Source organism: Watersipora subatra, chromosome 4 (assembly GCF_963576615.1).
Source record: "Watersipora subatra chromosome 4, tzWatSuba1.1, whole genome shotgun sequence".
NCBI classification, from domain to species: Eukaryota; Metazoa; Bryozoa; class Gymnolaemata; order Cheilostomatida; family Watersiporidae; genus Watersipora; species Watersipora subatra.
The window spans coordinates 42,195,218-42,216,277 of NC_088711.1; the positions used below are offsets into that span (position 1 = coordinate 42,195,218).

Genomic DNA, 21,060 nt, shown 5'->3' on the forward strand with positions numbered 1-21,060 from the left:
TCGTCCTTTGATTTCTAAACGTAAATAATAATCTTGCACAAAATGTTGTAGAATCACCTGTAACCAGAATTGAAGAGACTACATTCTTACTCATCGGCAGCAACATTTTTAAAAAGGTGAGCCATGGACTCATTATTCTGTATGCGTCTGATGGCCTCCACAAACAGTGAGCTTACATCGACTGTCTTAATCTTTTTGCACTGCAGCTTCTGAACATCATGAGGTATTGTGTTGGTAACAACTACCTACAACACGTGTCACAAGGTTTGGCACTAGTGGCATGTGATTGAATATAGTATTGGTGACAGCCACCTGCAGCATATGCCATTGGGCATATGACATATTTTATGGACAACTAACCCCCAACATATCGTTACTGACATTGCCTGCAAGTGTTAAACAGGAACGTAAAACCATTGGAGAGATTTACCAATGCTGATCTCAATATTGTCACAAGGTAATAGCCACATTTTCTGCCTAATTAGCTAATACTTAGCCATTTTCCAACTTCTTTATTTACTCCGCTTTTTCTTGACCTTGTAGCAAAACTAAAATATTTCATATATCATCATGAATTGGAAGGTTTCTTTAAAATATTTTTTAGAGAGCAGCTCTTTTTAAACCTGTGACAGGTTGTCAATCGCTACTGAGCAGTAGTAAAATTCACCACTGACAGAATCAATGACTTATTTCACCTGCTGCTGGTATTCAGGCATGTTATACCTATTTGTTTCACCATGAATGGAAATATTCAAAAGAGGAATGACACAAGCAATATTTTCCCAATATAGACAACTCAACCTTCAATGAGTTTCATGGGAACTCTGTACGTAATATTTTCATTAAAATTCTTAGATAATTTGACAGGAACTTGGTAAAAAAATTACAACAGTTACAACTACAATAGCTGTTCAGAAAATGATTTTCGAACTAGATATTACGTACAACATGAGTAAGCAACTCCAAATACTTCAACATAACAAGACTGAAACTTTCCCTGGCAACTCAGTGACACACTTCTATTATTATTGTTAATTCTTGAAAACCGGAATTAATTTTCTAAAAAATTTCAAAAGCCGACATGGCCGTATACAATCTTTCCTAACTTGAGAAGTAATTGGTATTTCTTCAAACTGAAAATTGCATCCTATTTAGCATAAAATCTCCTTTTTAATAATATGTAAAATAGCTAGCTTTACTAAACTATTTCATTGCATAACAATGGGTAAACAATGGTTTAGATAAATAATTTATAAATCGTTGTTAAAATGCAGGAGATTATTGGCTATAAGAACAAAACAATAATGTTACACATGTATTATGGCCTCTTATGTTAGCCATGTACATCGCAGTGAGTACTAAAACCTTGCGATCATATTGGCTTTAGTATTTTGCACTACAGAGGACATGTGTTCATCAAGCACCACGAGGAGTTATAAGTAGATTGTCGAAGTTGTATGATTAATGCTCTTTTGTAATCTTTGAAGCTTAGAGTGGGGAGGTTTTGTGTAAGTTTGTACAATATAAAACTGTTGACTTGGGCTATTTCAAAAAAACATTCATTTCTAAACCTAATACTTACTGAGAAACTTCCGAAACCAAAAGCGCCTGTAAAAAATGATAGTTGGGTAGGGGTAACTTACCAGTCAGATCGGTTGATCAAAAACTTCGCTAAAACACTTTTGATTGGTTGCAGCGAAATCAGAAACTCTTGGAGATTTCACATAACAAAATTCATGTCGATTGAGTTAATCTTTTTATAGCAAAAAAAATTAAACCAGATGCTAGTTTAGCCTTCACTGTTGATGGCCAATTTTAGAAAAATAATAAAACCATTTAATTTGCCAATATACGATTTCAAATAGGGTGTATCATGTAGAAAATTTTACGGAAAACACAACTAAAAAATATTATTTAGCTACTGCTAGTGGTTTTCATGAAACAAGCATATGAATTAAGCAATGTCAGAAAACAGCATGATGTCGACTAGTTATGTCGGCTATACGCTAGCCAAGAAAAAACATCTGTGACCGATAGTGCAACATTATCACAATGTATTATATTCAGTGTTTGGATGAGGTAAGATAATTCCAATGCAAGTAAAAAAACGAATCCTACTGTTAATCCAATCGTGGGTGGTTTGCTATAAAACCTAATTGACTGAAATAGGATACGGGTAAGAATTTAAGTCTATCAAGTACTGCTGTCTATCACTACTGTTGTAATATCCCTTTCTACTATGTCTATGGTCACATGGAAAGTTTTTTTTGCGCCACCTCAGTACGTTTTACTGCTAAGCATTGTCATTTTTTTGCCTTTGTCAGTTTATGCTGTACAATAAACGTTGTTCATATTCGTCTGTATATCACTATCAAAATCTTACAACAACTACCAGCCAAATTATATTGTATCTATTACGTAATATATATAACATTATATATATTATATATCTACCTTATTATATTGTCTAAAATCTATTACAGTGCTGTATCATAAGTTCACATCAGTAAAATATATTACTGTTCAATTCTTAGTTTCATTAAAGCTAAAGTTATTCCAATCTTTACTATAATAGGAGCCGTATCCCTTGTTCCATCTGCCGAAGCCATGCTAAAAGCCTTAGTAAAAAAATTCCTCACATGTGAATTAAACCTGAATATTCAGACTCTCAGCCAAGCACGCCAACTGCTTCACTCGACCACCTTTACACAACTAGAAATAATTTCCAGCCTACTAGAATTATAAAAACATGCAAAACCTCTTGTTCAGCTACTCTAGAAATATGAAAACAGTGTGACATTTCAGCCTTTCACCAAGTAGACTCACATGAACAACTGTGCAGGCAGCAGCAAAACAGCATAGCCGGCAGCATTTAAATGCACCACTAATAAATGGTAGTTCCAATTTACTTTGTGTGAAAATTATATTTACTGGTACACTAGTACTGTAAGATGCCGTGAGATATTGAGAATATGTCATGAAGTGTAATAACTATACCTACACCTATTCAAGAGCGCCGGTGAGCGGCTGATCAGTGCAGTTGTTAGAGAGTCAGTCTACTGGGCTGATAGTTCTGAGTTCGAATCTCGTATGATGTAATAATATTTGTCTCAATATCCAATCGTGGCTTCAGACAGGCACGGCCCTTATTATAGTAAATACTACCTCCTAAAATTGCCCAATCTTTTGTCAAAGATGCTAGAAAATCGCCTAATTCTACAGAATTATGATGTTGATAACATGAATACATATACTTAACTTTTCGATCAACTTCCTAGAACAGGCACAATTTTCTGCAAACATTTTCACTAGTTCTAGTTCCACATAATTAAAATCACAAGACATTCATAATCACGCATTTTATTATCTTGAAACAAATATTGCTTTGCCACACATGACCTGGTGGCTTTAGACATTAGAAAAGTTTTTAATATTCTCACATATAACTGCGGTGTCATATATTTTTCATGCTGACCACCAAGGTTAGAACTTCTGGGTATAATGCTCAAATTCAATAGAGACTCTGATAGCTGAGCAACTTGACAGTAATAGCCACCAGCACTCGATGTCATGGGTATTGTAATAAAGTTGTATACATAGTCAATTAGTGTGACACACACCTCATCAATAACTGAGTCTTCAATTAGTTGGGGGGCGTCTAGGGAGAGGAGACCATGGGTGGCCACTACATAAATCTTGTAAGCACCACGAGCACACAATACATCAGCGGCTTCGATGAATGAGCCGACCTCATCCACAAGGTCATCCTGTAAAACAGATCATCATATAGAGAAGTTTAAGGAATACGTTCAAAATGGCCAGCATGAAGGTTTCAAAGAAAGCAGCACAGATCATGATGGGAGCAATTCAAAGCAGAGGCATTCTTGTTCAGTAATTTGTGGGAGAGAATGCCTTTGAATTCCCTACTCTTATCAAAAGGCCACGTTTGATGGGATATTGAAAAAACCACTTATCGCCATCTTTTACCCCATAAACTTGGAGTTATCCTTTCAACGGTGCTTTCAAAGGCGCAATAAATGCAATAATTACTTTATTGATTAGAGGATGGTCCGAAGATAAATTCATTGAACGTTTTTTTAGCATTAATCCAAAATATTTGTCAGCCATTATCATAGCCTACAAACCCTGTGATCCTATAAATAGCTCAAGCAATGGCTATATATGATACATTGATAAGCATACACTTATCCACCGTCTATGAACCCTAATAAGGTGTCGTGTACCACCTTGTACCCAAAACCAAACATGATTTTTATATAATTGTGAGGAGTATACAGCTAGAACCTGAACCAAATATGCTTCCTGTATGCTTACTTGCTGCTTGCAAAGAATCCATCAGCACCCATACTCTAATGTACTCTGATTATGAAAATTATACCAACATCAGATTAACTGTCTGAATATTTCAAATCGTTAAAGCCATTCATCATTTTTATGAGCCTTTTCATCCTCCACACTTTTAAATGAGTTTTAACATCCACACAGCAGTTGATTGAAGACTTAACAACAACGCGCTAACACTCTATCTAGGAGTTATCATCACACTTAAACATCCTAGAAAACTATCATTTGATCAATCATCTGTAACATCATTTGTTTATCTTTAGAATTTACCAATAAAATTTTACTCTAGAAAAAATCCCGGGTGATAACCAATTAACACCCAAGACATCCATTCACAAACCAAACATGAAAATGACAATGGAATAATACTAAATAATAATAATAATACGGAATAATACTAAAAATGACAAAGTGTACTCGCTAATTAACAATACTTATGTATCGATACTAATAAATTCCACATAAAGATGCGGTTGCCTCAAATTTGAAATGATCTTAAAAGAAACCTTTTTTCCTCTATCAGTTGATATGTTATTTGTTGTGTTAGGCGATCTCATTGCCAAGATATTTGAAGATTAAAATCGAAAAGATTCGATTGCGGTAAAAACGCTCAGCCTCTTAGGCCAAAAAAACATGCCCAGACTTGCCCAAAATGATGTCACGCGTGATTTACCTGTCAATATATCTCGTATTCACATTGGCTATTTGCCATAAAATTCTAGTCCTACGCGGCTCTATTGGCATATATTTTATTTTGTATTTGCTCATGTTGGCTAGAATTAAATTTTAAATCCCGCAACAGAAACATTATTATGAATGTTTCAAAGGCCTCAAATAATGAAAATTGAAAATTTGTCTTACTCACTTTCTCCAAATGCTGTGTAAACATTTGAGTACCGACTACCAATTCTACCGGTCTACGGTAATTCTGTCAAGCAAACTATGTAGAATAAGGTCTTTGTATCGGCACAGTTCCGCCGCTACCCACACTAATGATATACAGCCTTCCAAAAGCCCCGCCCACATTATGCCCGTCGCCTATCCTTGGGGCGGGGCTGTATATCATTGCCCACACCGAAAACTAGTTTCTTACTACCGTAAGTAAAATATGCAAGCTGCGTCTTTGAAAAGAATATACACAGGGATAGAGTTTTATGGATGAGAAATCTGCTGCAAACTGGATTTGAACTCACATTATCCAGTTCTGCGGACATCTATATACCGTATCCAATTCACTACAATATTCTGCAAATCATGTTTTGCATTATCTTCAACAATGTAATTTTATTATATAATTTTTACAAGCAAAAAGATTTTCATCTCGGCATAAAGCTTTTATTAAAAATATCAAGTCGTGGCCACTCACATAGTTTTAGCTGATACAATAAGACAAATTTATCTACTGCAGCAAACTCAAACAAAACATCATGGTTTATGAGTACACATTCAAATCTCTCTGTCCCATTTATGGCAGTGAATGGGAAAGAGAAACTAAACACTGATATAGATTCCCATTTATGAATGGGAATCTATATCAGTGACTACATCTCCAACACTAGTACTAGCTAGTTTTGGTCAATTATCAGAAAAGATATTGGAGCTGAGAAAAACTTTAATTGAAGTAGTTTACAATAAAACATTATGTATTATATAAATTTTCAATCAGCATATATTATTGTTTTACCGTATGACATAAAACGTAGCTATGTATGACTTACAACAATTATGGCTATCTTTCCACCAACATCTCCAACGACATTCATGGGAGGTTTCGCTTTCTTGTTCAACACTACAATTACATGCAATCTCAAAGCATAAACTCCATATATTTCAGTCTATGATTTATCACAAAAAAGTTGTTATCCCCATAATTGTACCCCCGGCTAGCTCTTTGGTGTTCCAATTTCCATAGCAATAGCATTTCTTAGCTAGGGAAAACTATAGTATAAACTTCTATGTCTGAAGAATGCTGCACTCTGTTACCATCCAGTCAGTTCCCTTCCAGACATGACAATCCACAAAAAGTGGGCTACGCCCTGTCTACACACGCACACACACCGACAAATTTGTGTTGATGCACTGTTTGGAAACAAACATGTTAGAGATAAAAATGACACACCTGGGATGGACTAAAATAGTTCATTATTACGATCTCGATTCAATCTTATTCATCTCCAACGCAAGATAAGCTTTTAAATGATGACGACGACATCAGGGCTTCACATAAACAACTATTAATATATGGACAAAGATATTCTCACTTGTAGTGTATAAACGAAAGTCCCTAGTATAAATTGAAACTGTTTATATAAACTTTTGGTTGATATCTTCAGCAATTAAATATGTTTATTTAAATTAAATGTTAAATTTAATTAAACTATGTTTATTAAATCTTTATTGTGCAGTATTTTAACTTCTGTCACGAACCCGGAGTATGTTTTAACCTGGCCACTTTCATTGCTAGCGTGTAGCTTTTTTTTAAAGCAAAATATAGCAATGCAACTAGCTGCATAATGTTATTGCTATCACAAATCATTGATGACCCGTGTTACAATACAAATATCCTGACGATGCTTCAATAACTGTGCTGATAAATCTAAAAAGAACCCAATGGCCATCGCGCAACTGAGGTCAATTCTCATTGGTCAATCTAATTGCCATCATGATGCATTCTTTGGTAGCGTCGGTGTGTGAAATCCCAAGATTCCCATAATGCATCAGTAGAGAGACTACCTAATCCAAAAGTTTGTCCTGGCAAGGTTGTGCGCACCAGATAAATCTAATATATTTCTATATCAGGCAGCGACATCACCTTTCCTTCCCACTTTTCAACTAACACGAGAAACAAAGATGTCAAAGAGAAGGTAACGCTGCAAGGTAACACATTTGCCGGGTAACACCTTACCAGGCAAATCATGCACGCTGATAGAAGTCATTCTCGTTCTCAACGGCGGCGGACTCGCTCGCCCATCATCCTTCTCGCTGTCATCCACTTTCTCCCCGTGTATGACAGCAAAGCCAAGCTGAAGTCTCTCAGCATACGAAGAAGCCCGATTTACAGCTGAAGGATTCCTTGCTACAAGAACAGCATTTCTCCAGTCTGGGATCTGCAAGGTAAAATTAGCTATTGAGAGATAGTTTATGCTAAATAACGACTCTCGCTGACCAGCAGAGGCAAGCGGCAGCACTTACACATTCTCTGATGTACTGTATAAGAAATGCTGACGCACGGAGATTATCAACAGGAACGTTGAAGAATCCTTGTATTTCTTTCTGGTGCAAGTCCATAGTGATAACATGAGTTAGGCCTAAAACACCAGTAAAACATACATGTGGTCTATTGGTGAGAACACTTAAAATGTGTGTCAACATAAACAAGAGTTGTCCACTCACACCATACAAATTCATTTGGTCTTATATGCATTTACGTTACTCTAAACTTTTTAATGTTTTATTCTAAAAATCAAGCAGACACTTTTCTTATTTTATGGGTACCATCTTGTTTTTTCAACAAAGAAATTTTAGTGAAAAATTGATTCTACTTGCTAACAATCTATGTGGTTTTACAACTCAGATCATCTTGTAATCTTGCTTAAAACTGTCACACTGAAGAAATAATACAGTGGTAACTCAGGTTCTTCATAAAAGATTGCTTTGGATAGGACTTGAACTCATGACATTTAGCTCAACAGACTAACACTCTGCCACCAGTGCTAAGCAAACCACCTGTGCTAACCAAACCGCCTGTGTTAATCTAACCACCTGTGCTAATCTAACCACCTGTGCTAATCTAACCACCTGGGCTAATCTATCCACCTGTGCTAATCTAACCACCTGTGCTAATCTAACCACCTGTGCTAATCTAACCACCTGTGCTGATCTAACCACCTGTGTTAATCTAACCGCCTGTGCTAATCTAACCACCTGTGCTAACCTAACCTAACCACCTGGGCTTATCTAACCACCTGTGCTAATCTAACCACCTGTGTTAATCTAACCACCTGTGCTAATCTAACCACCTGTGCTAATCTAACCACCAATGCTAATCTAACCACCTGTGCAGTGATGCCAATTAGGTTTTAGTATAATGAGACAGCGATGTTGCGTGACGTTACTAAATTCTGGCACAAGGGAAGGGTTATTACGAGCATCCAGCCAGCGCTCTGCGCACTGCCTATGGCTAAAAAGCAATGCTCAAACTCAATTTTAAATTTTAAAACTTTCATTTTCCGTAAAGTGTGCCACAATCTATCTCGATTAAAAACTCAAAAACCAGCGTTGACAAGCATTAGGGACACTTTCCTTCAACGATGGCGCTCATGAATAGTTGTCACAAAAGAAGTGTATCAATGTGTCGTGTAAATCTACACTCGTGGTGCAGGTCATCCGATTGAACATGAATGAAATCCTAGGTAGCGCTGGTTTACTGCTAGGATAAGCAGAACATGTAAAATATCAGATATTTTACTGTACTTCAAAATATGTTCTGCTATGACCACTTCTCTTTGCAGCCAGTAATACAAATATCGTTTAACTGCAAAAGCTGCAAAAGCTCCAAAGTAGCATTCAGTAAATATTCTGTGGAACCTCGTGTTAGCATAAAGACAATGTCCAACCATTACACGCAGAACCGCTTACACAGACTAACATGAAATATCTAAATCAGTTAAACTCAGCCAACAACACTACACAATGCATGCTGCCTAGGAAAGTCACACCTGATTTGCAGAGCATGTCCGCCAGTAACCTTGACACAATTGAGCCTCGTTTCCTCATTTTGCTTTGTTTGCAGTAGGGGAGGTAGGGTATGACACCCACAATTTTTCTCGCGCATGACATCTTGCAAGCGTAAGCCATAATCAGCATCTCCATTATATCATTATTAACATTTCTATAAACAAATAAAAACGGCTTTCGATTGAACAAGAACATCTTCTCCTTCGAAGCAATGGCAAGGTTCTAGAACATTCTCTGCTTGTCAGCAATGACAAGGTTTTAGAACATTCTCTGATTCTCGGCAATAGCAAGGTTCTAGAACATTCTCTGCATGTCAGCAATGACAAGGTTCTAGAACATTCTCTGCTTCTCAGCAATAGCAAGATTCTAGAACATTCTCTGCTTGTCAGCAAAGGGTGGGTGCAAGAACATTCTCTGCTTGTCAGCAATGGTAAGTTCTAGAACCTTTTCTGCTTGTCAGCAATAGACAGGTTCTAGAACATTCTCGGCTTGTCAACAATGGGCAGGTTCCAGAAGAACTACCTGATCAACTGATAACGAGAAACAACTCGTCAGTTGGACCAGCAGCTATCTACTTGGGAATGATGATGAGCACATAAGGTAGCCCATGACCTTTAGCTGTGCCAGCACCTCCATAGGACGCTGCCACAGATAAATACGCGGGCAGTAGTAACTGTAGCTATATTGTGAGGTGAAATTCTGATCTGAATGAGCAGCATATATCTAAAGTTGAAGTCAGCGTCAACAAATTATCAATATTCTTATACAGGAACAGAGATAAACATAATCACTGTAGCACTTCAGTGAAACTGAAAATAAGGATATTAAGAAATCTATGTGAGATAAAATCATACAACTATTCCATTAATCTCTTTTGCACACAACAAACTATCTATACCTATCTCTTATTTGTCTTTGTTTGTCTGTGGGTATGTCCTCTATAGTTAGTAAAAGTTTTTCTAATTGAATAATTTGCCTGAAAATTTGGTTTTCTTTGACAGTCTCCCAGGTTTTGGGCCGAAGAAATTTTGTGGCTCCTACCTGTAGAAAGCGTTAGGGCCGAAGACATGTTTGTGAATGAAAATGATACAAAATATGATTTTGTAATGAGATAACTAAAACATAGGAAGCGAACCCATGGTACTCAGGTCTAACTAACTGAGCTAATCAGCCATCTTCTGGTGCCTTAGAATGTTAAAAGTTGACTTGCAACCAAATTTACATTACAGTTATTTGTTATCAAAAGATTCACCATGTCTTACTCTGCTGTGTTGTAGGTGCAAAATAAGTGGAAATGTGATTACAAGCTCTTAAAAGCTTAAAAATGAACAGTTAATCGCAGCCATCACAAAAACGCCATAATTTGGGATCCCTCTCCAAAACTCCAATTTTTTAACTGTTCGTGTTTGAGCTTTTAAGAGCTTGTAATCACATTTCCACATATTTTGCACCTACAAAACAGCAGAGTAAGACATGATGAACTTTTTGATACCAAATAACTGTAATGTGAATTTTCTTGAAAGTCAACCTTCAAGTGTTATGATCAGAGAAGAAGATTGCTTATCTATTATATCTTTGTTTCACTCATTTGTTTTAATATTAGAAGAATAAAAAAGCTAAAAGTTAGAAATTCAAGTTGTACTTTCGGCCCAGACAACACAAGGTATGTCAGCCAGGCGTTTCTGTTTGTGCTTCTAAATTGACTAAAACTTTAATCGCAGTTCATGATCTTATTGAAATGTAGGTGCAATCGTAGTTCAAATAACGGTCAATCGTTCATACCTATGTCTATGTATAGAACATAGACAAACACTTGAGTGAGAGTAAGCTAGTAAATCCTAAGGTATTATCTTATCATCAGAGGTCAGACTGAGGCTACTCACTGCTTATCTGGATGGATTATAATTGAGACTATTGTCCCAGTGCTAATGATAAACACAACTAGACTGTGGATGACTGCCATAACCTGCCACACCAAAAAATACCAAAGTACTTTGGAAGTGGGAATTTATGAACTAGTTGACTACAGCATGCCCTTGAACCAAAAGAACATTCTTGATTTGCATAGCTAGTTCACCTCGCATGGGTTTGTGCTGTCACCTGATCAGTGATTTAATTGACATATTGACAGCAAAGCATCTAGCCTAGGCCAGAGTCTCCTAAATCCTTTGTATGACCTATTGCTTTACGTTATGAAATTATAGTTCATTTTATGTGAGCTTACCTCCACATGACCAACCTCTGAAGAGGTCTATTCTGCTACAGAATTCTGTTCGCTCGACCCAATTTAGCAGACACATGACTGAGTCACAGCAGACAGATATTAAGTAGATGGGCCCAACGTAAACAAACCAAATAAGGGTTAGAAGCCCGCTGATGACCTTTTGCCAAGATATCGTAACTCATGTTCTGCTAACTACACACCCTGACAACTGCGCATCAATCTTAAAAAAGCATAAATGTGACAGGTGTCAGTTTTAAATGTGGCAAGTGTCAGTTTTAAAAAAGAACACATCAACTTAAAGATTAATTAGCTCAAAATTTTAGCAGATTTTATTGGAAGGTATTGGCATTTGCGATTGTTTTTGCTTGAGATGACCTGACTGCCAGGATGTTTCAAGATTAAAATCAACAAAACTTGATCACAACTAAAACGTCCAGATTAAGCAAAAGTACGATTATGATATCTATAGTTGCAGAGAGACAGACAGAAGAGAGACGTGTAACTCTGCAACTTGAACACAATAGCCGATATTAACTATAGACAGCATACCACACGTATTTTTCCTTCGAGTGTTTTAGCAACTTAAATCTTAAAACATCCTGGTAGTCAGATCGCCTCAAACATAAGAAATAATCACAAATGATAGAAAAATACCGATACTTTCTGATAAAATCTACTAAAATTTTATGAGCAGATCAGACTAGACAGGGATTAGATACATCATGAATTGTTCAATTAAAAAATTTGAAGCTGCAATTACGATCGACTAAATAAATCTTTTGATGCAAGGCGACTCACTTAGTGCCAGTCTGTACAACGTAGACATCCTTGCCTCTCACTGATTCTCGTATTTCAACTTCACTTTCTGCCAAACCATCAAAAAAGCATTTTAAATGTGAGAAATCCAGACAAGCTCAGTGATACATTAAGGTCAGCTCACCACACTGAAACTCTGTGTACACAACTTTTGACAGACAGCAAAATAAAAGTTCTATGTAATGATATGAAATAAGTTCCAACTGGAGTAGCATCAATGCTAGGCTACTAGAATTACATCTGTTGTGTATATTGCAGTTTAGCACGCCATCAATTCTGGATCAATGAATGGAGCATAGTCTATTTTGAACAAAAATAAACAAATATGACCAGTATTCAATGCAAAAGCAGGAGCTAAGGCCAAGTGTCAATATATAATGTTGCTAAAATGTAAGAACTGACAAGTTTTAATGTGGAAGACTGAAGGCGAAGGTGGTTTGCTCAAGTACTTCATTTATGTAAAAAAAAGTACCTTAGGTTGGGTTTTCTCTAAATTGCTAGCAATTTTAATAAACAACAAAAATAAATAAATAAATGTGAACTATAGGCTATATGAAGTTACACTTCCAATTAATAAAATAATAATAGTATAATATTATTTCCCTGGAATAATATCTTGATTAATAACTTTATGCAAATAGCAGTGTTAAATTAAGAAGCCAGGATCATAAGCCAGGATTATATAATTTTATATTTACAAGAAGAGAGCTACAGATATTTATAAATATATCCATTACAGCTTTGCACTTAATTTCATTCTATAGTCATTTCAAATTAGACCTTGGGCACCGAGGATGAGTCAGTAGGCATGACAGCAGTAGGAGGGGGAGTGGAGGTATGAGTAAGGCGTGTAGATAGGTGAGCTGGGAGAGCAAGCAGAATGAGGAAACCCCAAATTTTTTTCTCATTTAGTCCATCCTCCAACTCCCCATCCTCTGTCCTTCCACAACACATACCTATTGTCTATGGCAGGGGTGGGGAACTTGTGGCCCACGGGCCACATGCGGCCCACAGGACGTTTTAATGTGGCCCGCATTCATAAGTTGTAACCGATTAAATATTTTCTTGAGATGACCTTGCCAGCATTTGGCATTTATATCAACTTCGTTCTCATGCAGCCTTGTCATGGCGTAATTTTCTATTTGTAACTAACAAACGTTATAACTAACCTCGCCTTCTTTTCTCGCTTAGCTTCGCATGCTGGGCCAATGCTGTCTCACTGGCTGGGCACACACGGCATGCATACCCATACACACCTACTGACATCACAATCGCATGGGCATCAGGCTAGTACGACACAATACACAAACTGCCTTTAGTTATTGAGCACGTCGCAATATTTTTGAAATTTGCAAAATGGCTTCAGCTAAAAAGAGAAAAATGGTTGATGAAAATAGAATGTTCAACAAGGACTGAAAAAACTCTTATTTCTTTGTCGAAATTGGTGAAAAACCTTTCTGTCTTGTTTGTGGCAAACATGTAGCAGCAATAAAAAAGTCAAATCTGCAGCGCCATTTTGATTCCTGCCACGGTAATCGTAAAAAGTCGACAGGGCAGGCTCGACAGGATAAGATTGACATTCTTAAGAGGAGTTTGGAGTGCACAGCAAACTGCTTTGAAAAGGTATTGCACGACCGATAATGATATTATTCAAACAAGTTATGAAATTAGCGAATTAATTGTAAAACAGCTGAAACCACGCATCGAAAGAGAATACATGAAATAATGTATTGTTGTACAACAATACTACATAGTATTGTTGTACTGTTGTAGTATTGCTGTATTGTTGTTGTCAATAAAAATCACTTGTGTATTTTGAGTGTTTTTGTGCGTAATTTGAAAGTCAGGTTTATGTTGTGGCCCGCCATTAATGTAATGCAATTTATGCGACCTGCAGTACCAAGTAGGTTCCACACCCCTGGTCGATGGGCTAAATGTAAAGACTGCAAGTAGCTAAACAATATACTTGTAGCAATTAGCGGTGTAAGTTAGTTTTATTTACAGTAAACGCACGCAATTTTACAACAATGCCTTTCTCAAAACACTATAGGCAATAGCTAGTACAAAATCATGGTAAACGTCCACTTCAATATGTTCATGAACTAGACGTTGTTCTTGACAACAAAATAAACACGGTTAAATCTAAGTATAATCTAAGTCTAATCTAAGCCTATGCATAAGCAGGTGACAAAACCTGATAACCCCTAGCTAAATACTATCAATAGTAAATCACAGGTAATGCACTTAAAGTTAATTATATTCTAGAGAGCAATGCAGTTCTAAAAGCAAAGTCACCATTAACCAATATTGCACAGTATACCAAGATAGTCCCAACTCATACCTCTATTGGTTTTATGCAGAACAGAGCATTTTCCTTGAGGTACTTCAAGTCGGCTAAAACACAAAATTACTTAAGAGTGGTTTAAAAGACAAATTCTGCTAAGATATTTAAAATATCGTCGTACACGAAACATGCATAAATATTTTAGATACGTGTATAAGGACTGTTCGCTTGTAATTGCTGTTTATTCTTTTTTACAGTCACTTACCGACAAATTAATTCTGTAAGATCTTGATGAGAATTACCAGATAAAACAACCATTGGAACTTTGTTTGATCCACTCATTGTATATGTAATTATTAAGTTGCTGAGTCGAGAAGATTGCTCGTATATATAAGGCGATTGAGAATCCTGCAAGCATTACATCAATGCTTACCAATGCTTATGCCCGTGAAGGTCAGCTAAAACTATTCTTGACCTGAAACGGTCATTGCTGTTTTTACACAAACTTTCGTACTATTATTCTTAGCGACGACCCTTAAAAGAATTGCAAAAGAATTAGGGCTATCGTCGTTGTGGAAACGCGGCCGTAATCATAGGTGTTCGCAACCTCATCTTCGGGAGAGCTGAGGTTTATTATTTACATTCAACGTAAAAATATCAATATATCGATTACCGGATTAAGATTCATTGGTTGCAGGAGTTGTGTCGCCTTTTAGTTAACATAATGACAGCATCTACCAATCAAGGATGCTATCCATATGGTCAATTTGGAGAGGGAGTTCGATGTGTTGCTCAATTTGGCCAACAAGGTTTTAGAGGTGATGACCTCTTCTGGCCGTGGCACTGTGACACCAGTAATACCGGAGATATAGCGATTGCAGACACTGATAACAACCGTATTCAAATTTTTCAAGCTCATGGAAATACTAGCATATTTCCACCATTTGGAGGAAAGGGTGTTGAATGCGGTCAATTTAAAAGTCCGAGAAGCATTAAATATAGCTCGATACCAGGCACAAGTTTTGCTGTGGCAGACACTGGCAACAAAAGAGTTTCTCTGCTTGCAATAAATTTCAAGTTAGGCAAAATTGTTCATGCATTTTCCTTTGGCCAAACACTGTTTTCTGAGCCTTCAGATGTGGCAGTCGACCGACGAAATGGTAACATGGTTGTCGCAGATTCTGGATCAAACAGAGTGACCATTCACAATCAGTATGGAGACCATATCAGTGATCTTGAGCACCAAAACATTCATTTTGTTAGACCTTCTGCAGTTGCTATCACACACGATGGCAAAAGTGACATATACGTCTCTGACTCCGGTAATCATTGTGTTAGAAGATTCAGCTGCAATGGAGATTTTTTGGGCACCTTGGGAAAGCTTGGAGATAAGGAGGGAGAGTTTAACACTCCCCGAGGTAATACAATTCATGGTACACTTATCATATTTCTCTACTGTTTGTGTCATAGTACCACATAAATTAGAATGTATGGCATTGGTTGTTGCATTAGATCAGTAGCCTTCAGATCATTTTTAAGAAAAGCTATTTAGTATATTAAGTGTAGCTAGCGACCCATTAATGTATAATGTTTAAATTTACCTGCAGTCTTTCTGTTAAAATTGGGACAACTCTTGTAATTAAACAGTGACAATAGTTTTTTTCAAGTGTGAACTTGAATCTTTAATTTGTTGTTTTACAACTTAGTATTTTGTTATAATACTGTACCTGTGTCATGTTTTTTATTTATGTGAAAAGAGTTATGCTGCTATATTTTCTAAAATTAGTTTAGTTTTGTTATAGTCACTTATGAAAAAGATTGCAACTCCCAACTAGCCAAAGCCAGCAGTTATCAGCTCTTGTTTAATTTCTTAGATTGTGTATAGTGATCGCTTTAATTAATCTATTTGCAACCTGTTTAAAAATGTTACACATATTCCAATAACTACTTGTATTTTCTTTATTTACACAGGAGTTGCGCTAGATCGACAAGGATATTTGTATGTGGCCGATGAATTTAACAACAGAGTTCAGATGTTCACCCCTGACCTGCTGCACGTCACAACACTTGTGTCAAATATACCTCGACCAAAGGGTGTATGTGTCGGACAGAATTTGGTTGTCACTACAGGTGATCAGTCGAATTTTGTGAAAGTTTTTAAACATTGTTGAAAACATGCGCAATCGTGTGTGTGATACCGATATAGCAAAGCATTTCTATTTATTATTTATAGTTAGTATATTTTTTATTAATTTAAAACTTTTTTCATTTTGTAAACTGATCCAGCAAGTGTGCATGCTAAACTATGTTTATGTGTTTAACTACAGCAGTTATACCCCTATGGCTTACAGCATTGAGTTTGAACAAGTGCTTTAAAAATACAAACAATACACATACAAATACAAATCAGGAGAAGAGCTCTTAATGGGTTTAATACAAATGCACTAAATAACATCAGCAAATGTCAGCTCACCATCTCAACTAAGATTGTCAGCTAAGTTCTTATTTAAAGAAAGTAGTATTATACATTAGAAGTAATAGGTCAGCACTTGGTGAAGCAATTAATGGCTGAATAAAAAACAAGTACGCTATAAAACATTACTCTGAGCACAAAAGGTTCCTAAGTGTAGGAAATGAGACTAGAAAGCGGTCATTTAAGGCTTTCAAAAAAACTTAGTGCATTAGTATTTGATTGCAGACGTTAAAACAGTCCGCTGCTGGCTCATTGTTTCTGTACCAACCACACCCAGTAGCTTAGATGCTTGCACTGTGTCACCTGTATTACAGAAACTTGTTCTGACAATCAAACGTATCAGATGGACAGACGTTAATTTATTATAATGTTCTCTTAGCAACGTGTTACCAAGGATTTTGCGGCCAAAATTTCCTAAGACATCATGCCTTATCAGCGAACTTGTAGCCAACCAAGAAACCTAGCAAAGTTTTGTGACATTGTCTTTCTTGTGAGATTTTTTCACATTAGTTCTACTAAACAATTGTCAATGCAATGCGTCACTAGCAGTGATCTATCCGTTTATGACATTGACGGGTTAGTAGTGAATTCAGAACTCATATAACTGAAAGCTTCCCGAGAGAAAACGATTCTTCAAAAAGATTGGGACAAAAAAAAACTCTGACCAGCTTTTATTCATGTGGTGGGCAAAACAAATATAAAATTAAAACAAAATATATATTTGTAGAGCACTGCGCAAATATTGTGCTGTATGTGCCATGCGTAATGCATGCATATACAGTACATGGATAAAGTACACGCATATTGCAGCATACATGCATATTGCAACATACATGCAATATGCATGCACGTTGTTATATACATGCATATGTGTGCTGCATATGTTATGCAGCTCATATGCAGCACAACATTTGTGCTACATATGCAGCATGCTCATGTACCATAGATGAGTATGACATTTATTGTATGTGTATCTTATACCATGCTTGTATATCATATACAGTACAAGTCTATCCCATACGAAGCATGCCTTTATTGGGCAATGCATGAATATCCCACGGACCATATGACTTTACCTATAGTACATGAGTATCAACTCTTGTAGTACATGCATATCGCATGCAAAATTTTGTATTTCAAGCAATATGCATTGTACAATATCGCATACACCAAAGGTCATACAGCACACATGAGTAAATCTACTGTACAAGTGTATCACCTACAATACACGTCTGTCACTTGCATTATGATATCGTTATATCAGCAAGTACTTATACTATATTAATAAGTGTTAACAATATATTAACAAGTGTTCATTCCATATTAACAAGTGTTAACACTAGATTAACAAGTGCTGACACTATATTAACAAATGCTGACATGTATTAACAAATGGTGTCTTTGTATTAACAAGTGTTAATACTATGTTAACAAGTTTTATCATTATAGTAACAAAAGCTTACACACTATTGCCAAGTAGTGACACTGTATTAACAATTGCTGACATATGTTAACAAGTGTTAACACTATTTTAACAAGTGCTAGCACTATATAAACAAGTACTGTTGTATTTTAACAAGTGGTAATGCTATATTAACAAGTTCTGGCACTATATTAACATGTGTTAGCACTATATTAACAAGTGCAGATAAAGATTTTATATCAATTCCCCTTGCACGCAAGCTAAATCAGGTCTCGCTCAGGAAGGTCAATTGTCCTCACACAAGGTCTTGTGAAATCAGAACAAAAGCGATCAAACAACTTGTCATGTCGGCATCTTCAGAGCTGCCGTTTAAATATTAGCCAATGATCATTCGCTTTTCAACCCTCTCAATTTCAGTGCGAAAAGCGCAAACCCCATTAATTCATCGCCGGTTGTCACATGCTTTTGTCTCGACTATTTGAACTACTATTGAGGGAAGCATAAAGAGCTATTAGAAATCAAGAAAACTTCTAAACAACTACATAGCGGGAGACAATTGCTCGAGGACATTCATAGTCGAGGCTTCAATATAGTCCTGGAACGGAATAACTGCTCTTCAGTGTTCTTTGAGGAGCCTTCAGTTCCACAAGCTCCTGTACGTGTAATCTCACGGCGCCGCAATACCTTAGCAGGTTTACAAGCTCCTGAACGTGTAATCTCATGGCGCCGCCGCACCTTAGCAGGTTTACAAGCTCCTGTATGTGTGATCACACAGCGCTGCAGCAAACGCTTTAGCAGATTCACAGGCGGTAAGGTGAACTCTGTACTATCTTTGGTAGAATCTTTGTTACCTCTATTATTATTGGTAAGAATATCCTAATCAGTAAGTCATCATTATCACCATGGTTATTACTAGTTTTATTATTGTTGAGATTATTAATAATTTTAGAACTTTTATCTGTAGTAGTTTCATAATTTCACCTTATTACTGTTACTGAAATTAACTGGATTTTTTGTTTGAATAACAAAAATAATAGTATGACTATCATTATCATCGTTGTTATTATTGCTATTATCAGAACGAGTTCGAATTCTGTACAACGTAGTCCTTTATTCTAAATCTCAAGCAATGGTTTGGGACAGATGGACACCACTCTTATTATAGTAAAGATTATCGTTGCTGGTAAGGCTATGGCTAAGCTCGATTCGCTTGTTTTTAAATTTTAAAACAATGTGTTTTTCAAAATACTATACAGTATATTATACAGTAAAAATTATCAATGTCATTATATAAAAAAAAATTTGTAAAGTATAGATAATTTTAATTAAAAAATTAACTCTGCTGTTTCTATCTATGCGAACAAAAATATATTGAGAGTTGCCTACTCTCCTTGTTTATTGGCTGCAAACAGGGCATAGAGAAGAAGGTCTGATCAGATTCATTACAAGATCAGGAGAGACAAGTTCATTACCAGTCGAAAGAATGTACTGTCATGGAGTTGCTCTCCTTATTCTGTATGAACAAACAACAGGCAGCACAGAGAAGGAAGTCTGACAGCTGATATCGTTCATGTCCATGAGGGTAGAGCTAACTCAGCTAGTGGCATGAAAAAGATCGTGAGATTCGTTCACTAGTGTTGGATGTCAGAAAGAGTGCGCACTATGTAAAAGTTGAAGAAATGCAATTGAAGGTACTATAGGAAATAATATATTGGTGCTTACAAGTGTATTTATAAGTATATGTTTATTTAATAGAGTTACCGGTGACTCATCCCACTTACCTTTTATTTGAATACTTTTTAATGATTCACTCGTTTGTGCCATCCAAGTTTTTAAACCTAGACGATGCAGATAAAAAACGCGCAAGTTTTCATATAAATTTTCATGACAATCTCTTTTAACATACAAAATAATTTTTAGAATCCTCTTTAGTACATAAACCATAGACCTATTAACTATACTAATATAGTTAATAGGTCTATGACATAAACACACACCACATCGTTGTATAGCCTTGGTATCACGATCCTTTTTGTTATATCGCATTTATTATATTTTCAAAATTTAAGTTTCAAGTACTTGATATTTTATAATAAAGCAGTTTGTGAGCTGCTTGAAAAGAGAATTATCATCAACTTTGACTAAATAATAAAAAGCCCACTTTCAAATCATGCGTCAAATTGAAAAAGATTCGGAACACACTCAATGTTGAAATTGTTGAATTATTAAGGAGAGAAAATATATACCCAAGTATTAGATTAAAAACAACCGACAAATCTGTATACTAGTATACCCTGTTGTTATTATTGCATCTTTGCATAGCTGATGTGCTGTGTTTAGTGTTTTGGACCTCAGGCTAGAACAACTAACCTGAGAGGTCCGCCACTTTTCTCGGAGTCCTTGCTGATCCCAGTAGTCAGCAAACTGTACTTTGGTGATCTCATTTTTTACTATTTCCTGTGTAGTCAACTGCTCCTCCAAACTCTAAACCATGCTAAGCGACCCAATCACAATCAGCATCATGTCTACAGATGACTTCCACGTTTCCTCAGTTCTACCTCTAACTCTCGATATTTCTCCACTTCTTCTCATTTCTTGTTTTTTACTTTTTCATCTGATGCTGCCACATCAGTCAGCCATGTATGCGCCAGAAGCTTATCTTCTACTACTCATTTGGTCTTCTGTCAATAATCACATATTTCGTTTGTATTGGCCTACTCTACAAAATCTTTGTCCCT

The 21,060-nt window shown here is 36.3% G+C and overlaps 2 protein-coding genes across 2 annotated transcripts; one reads left to right on the forward strand and one right to left on the reverse strand.

The window, feature by feature from the left end:
- Positions 1-83: 83 nt before the first annotated feature.
- On the reverse strand, positions 84-14,868 carry LOC137394781 (phosphoribosyl pyrophosphate synthase-associated protein 2-like). Its single transcript, XM_068081547.1, has 9 exons — positions 14,692-14,868; positions 14,484-14,536; positions 12,125-12,191; positions 9,084-9,256; positions 7,558-7,673; positions 7,271-7,472; positions 6,084-6,154; positions 3,621-3,767; positions 84-245 (listed from the first exon to the last, which is right to left on the reverse strand). Exons 1-9 carry the CDS (start codon positions 14,766-14,768, stop codon positions 87-89), a joined length of 1,065 nt encoding a protein of 354 aa, XP_067937648.1. The 5' UTR covers positions 14,769-14,868; the 3' UTR covers positions 84-86.
- A 189-nt stretch (positions 14,869-15,057) lies between these two features.
- On the forward strand, positions 15,058-16,757 carry LOC137394713 (tripartite motif-containing protein 3-like). Its single transcript, XM_068081480.1, has 2 exons — positions 15,058-15,844; positions 16,398-16,757. The coding sequence occupies exons 1-2, from the start codon at positions 15,151-15,153 to the stop codon at positions 16,595-16,597; spliced, it is 894 nt and encodes a 297-aa protein (XP_067937581.1). The 5' UTR covers positions 15,058-15,150; the 3' UTR covers positions 16,598-16,757.
- Positions 16,758-21,060: the final 4,303 nt, after the last annotated feature.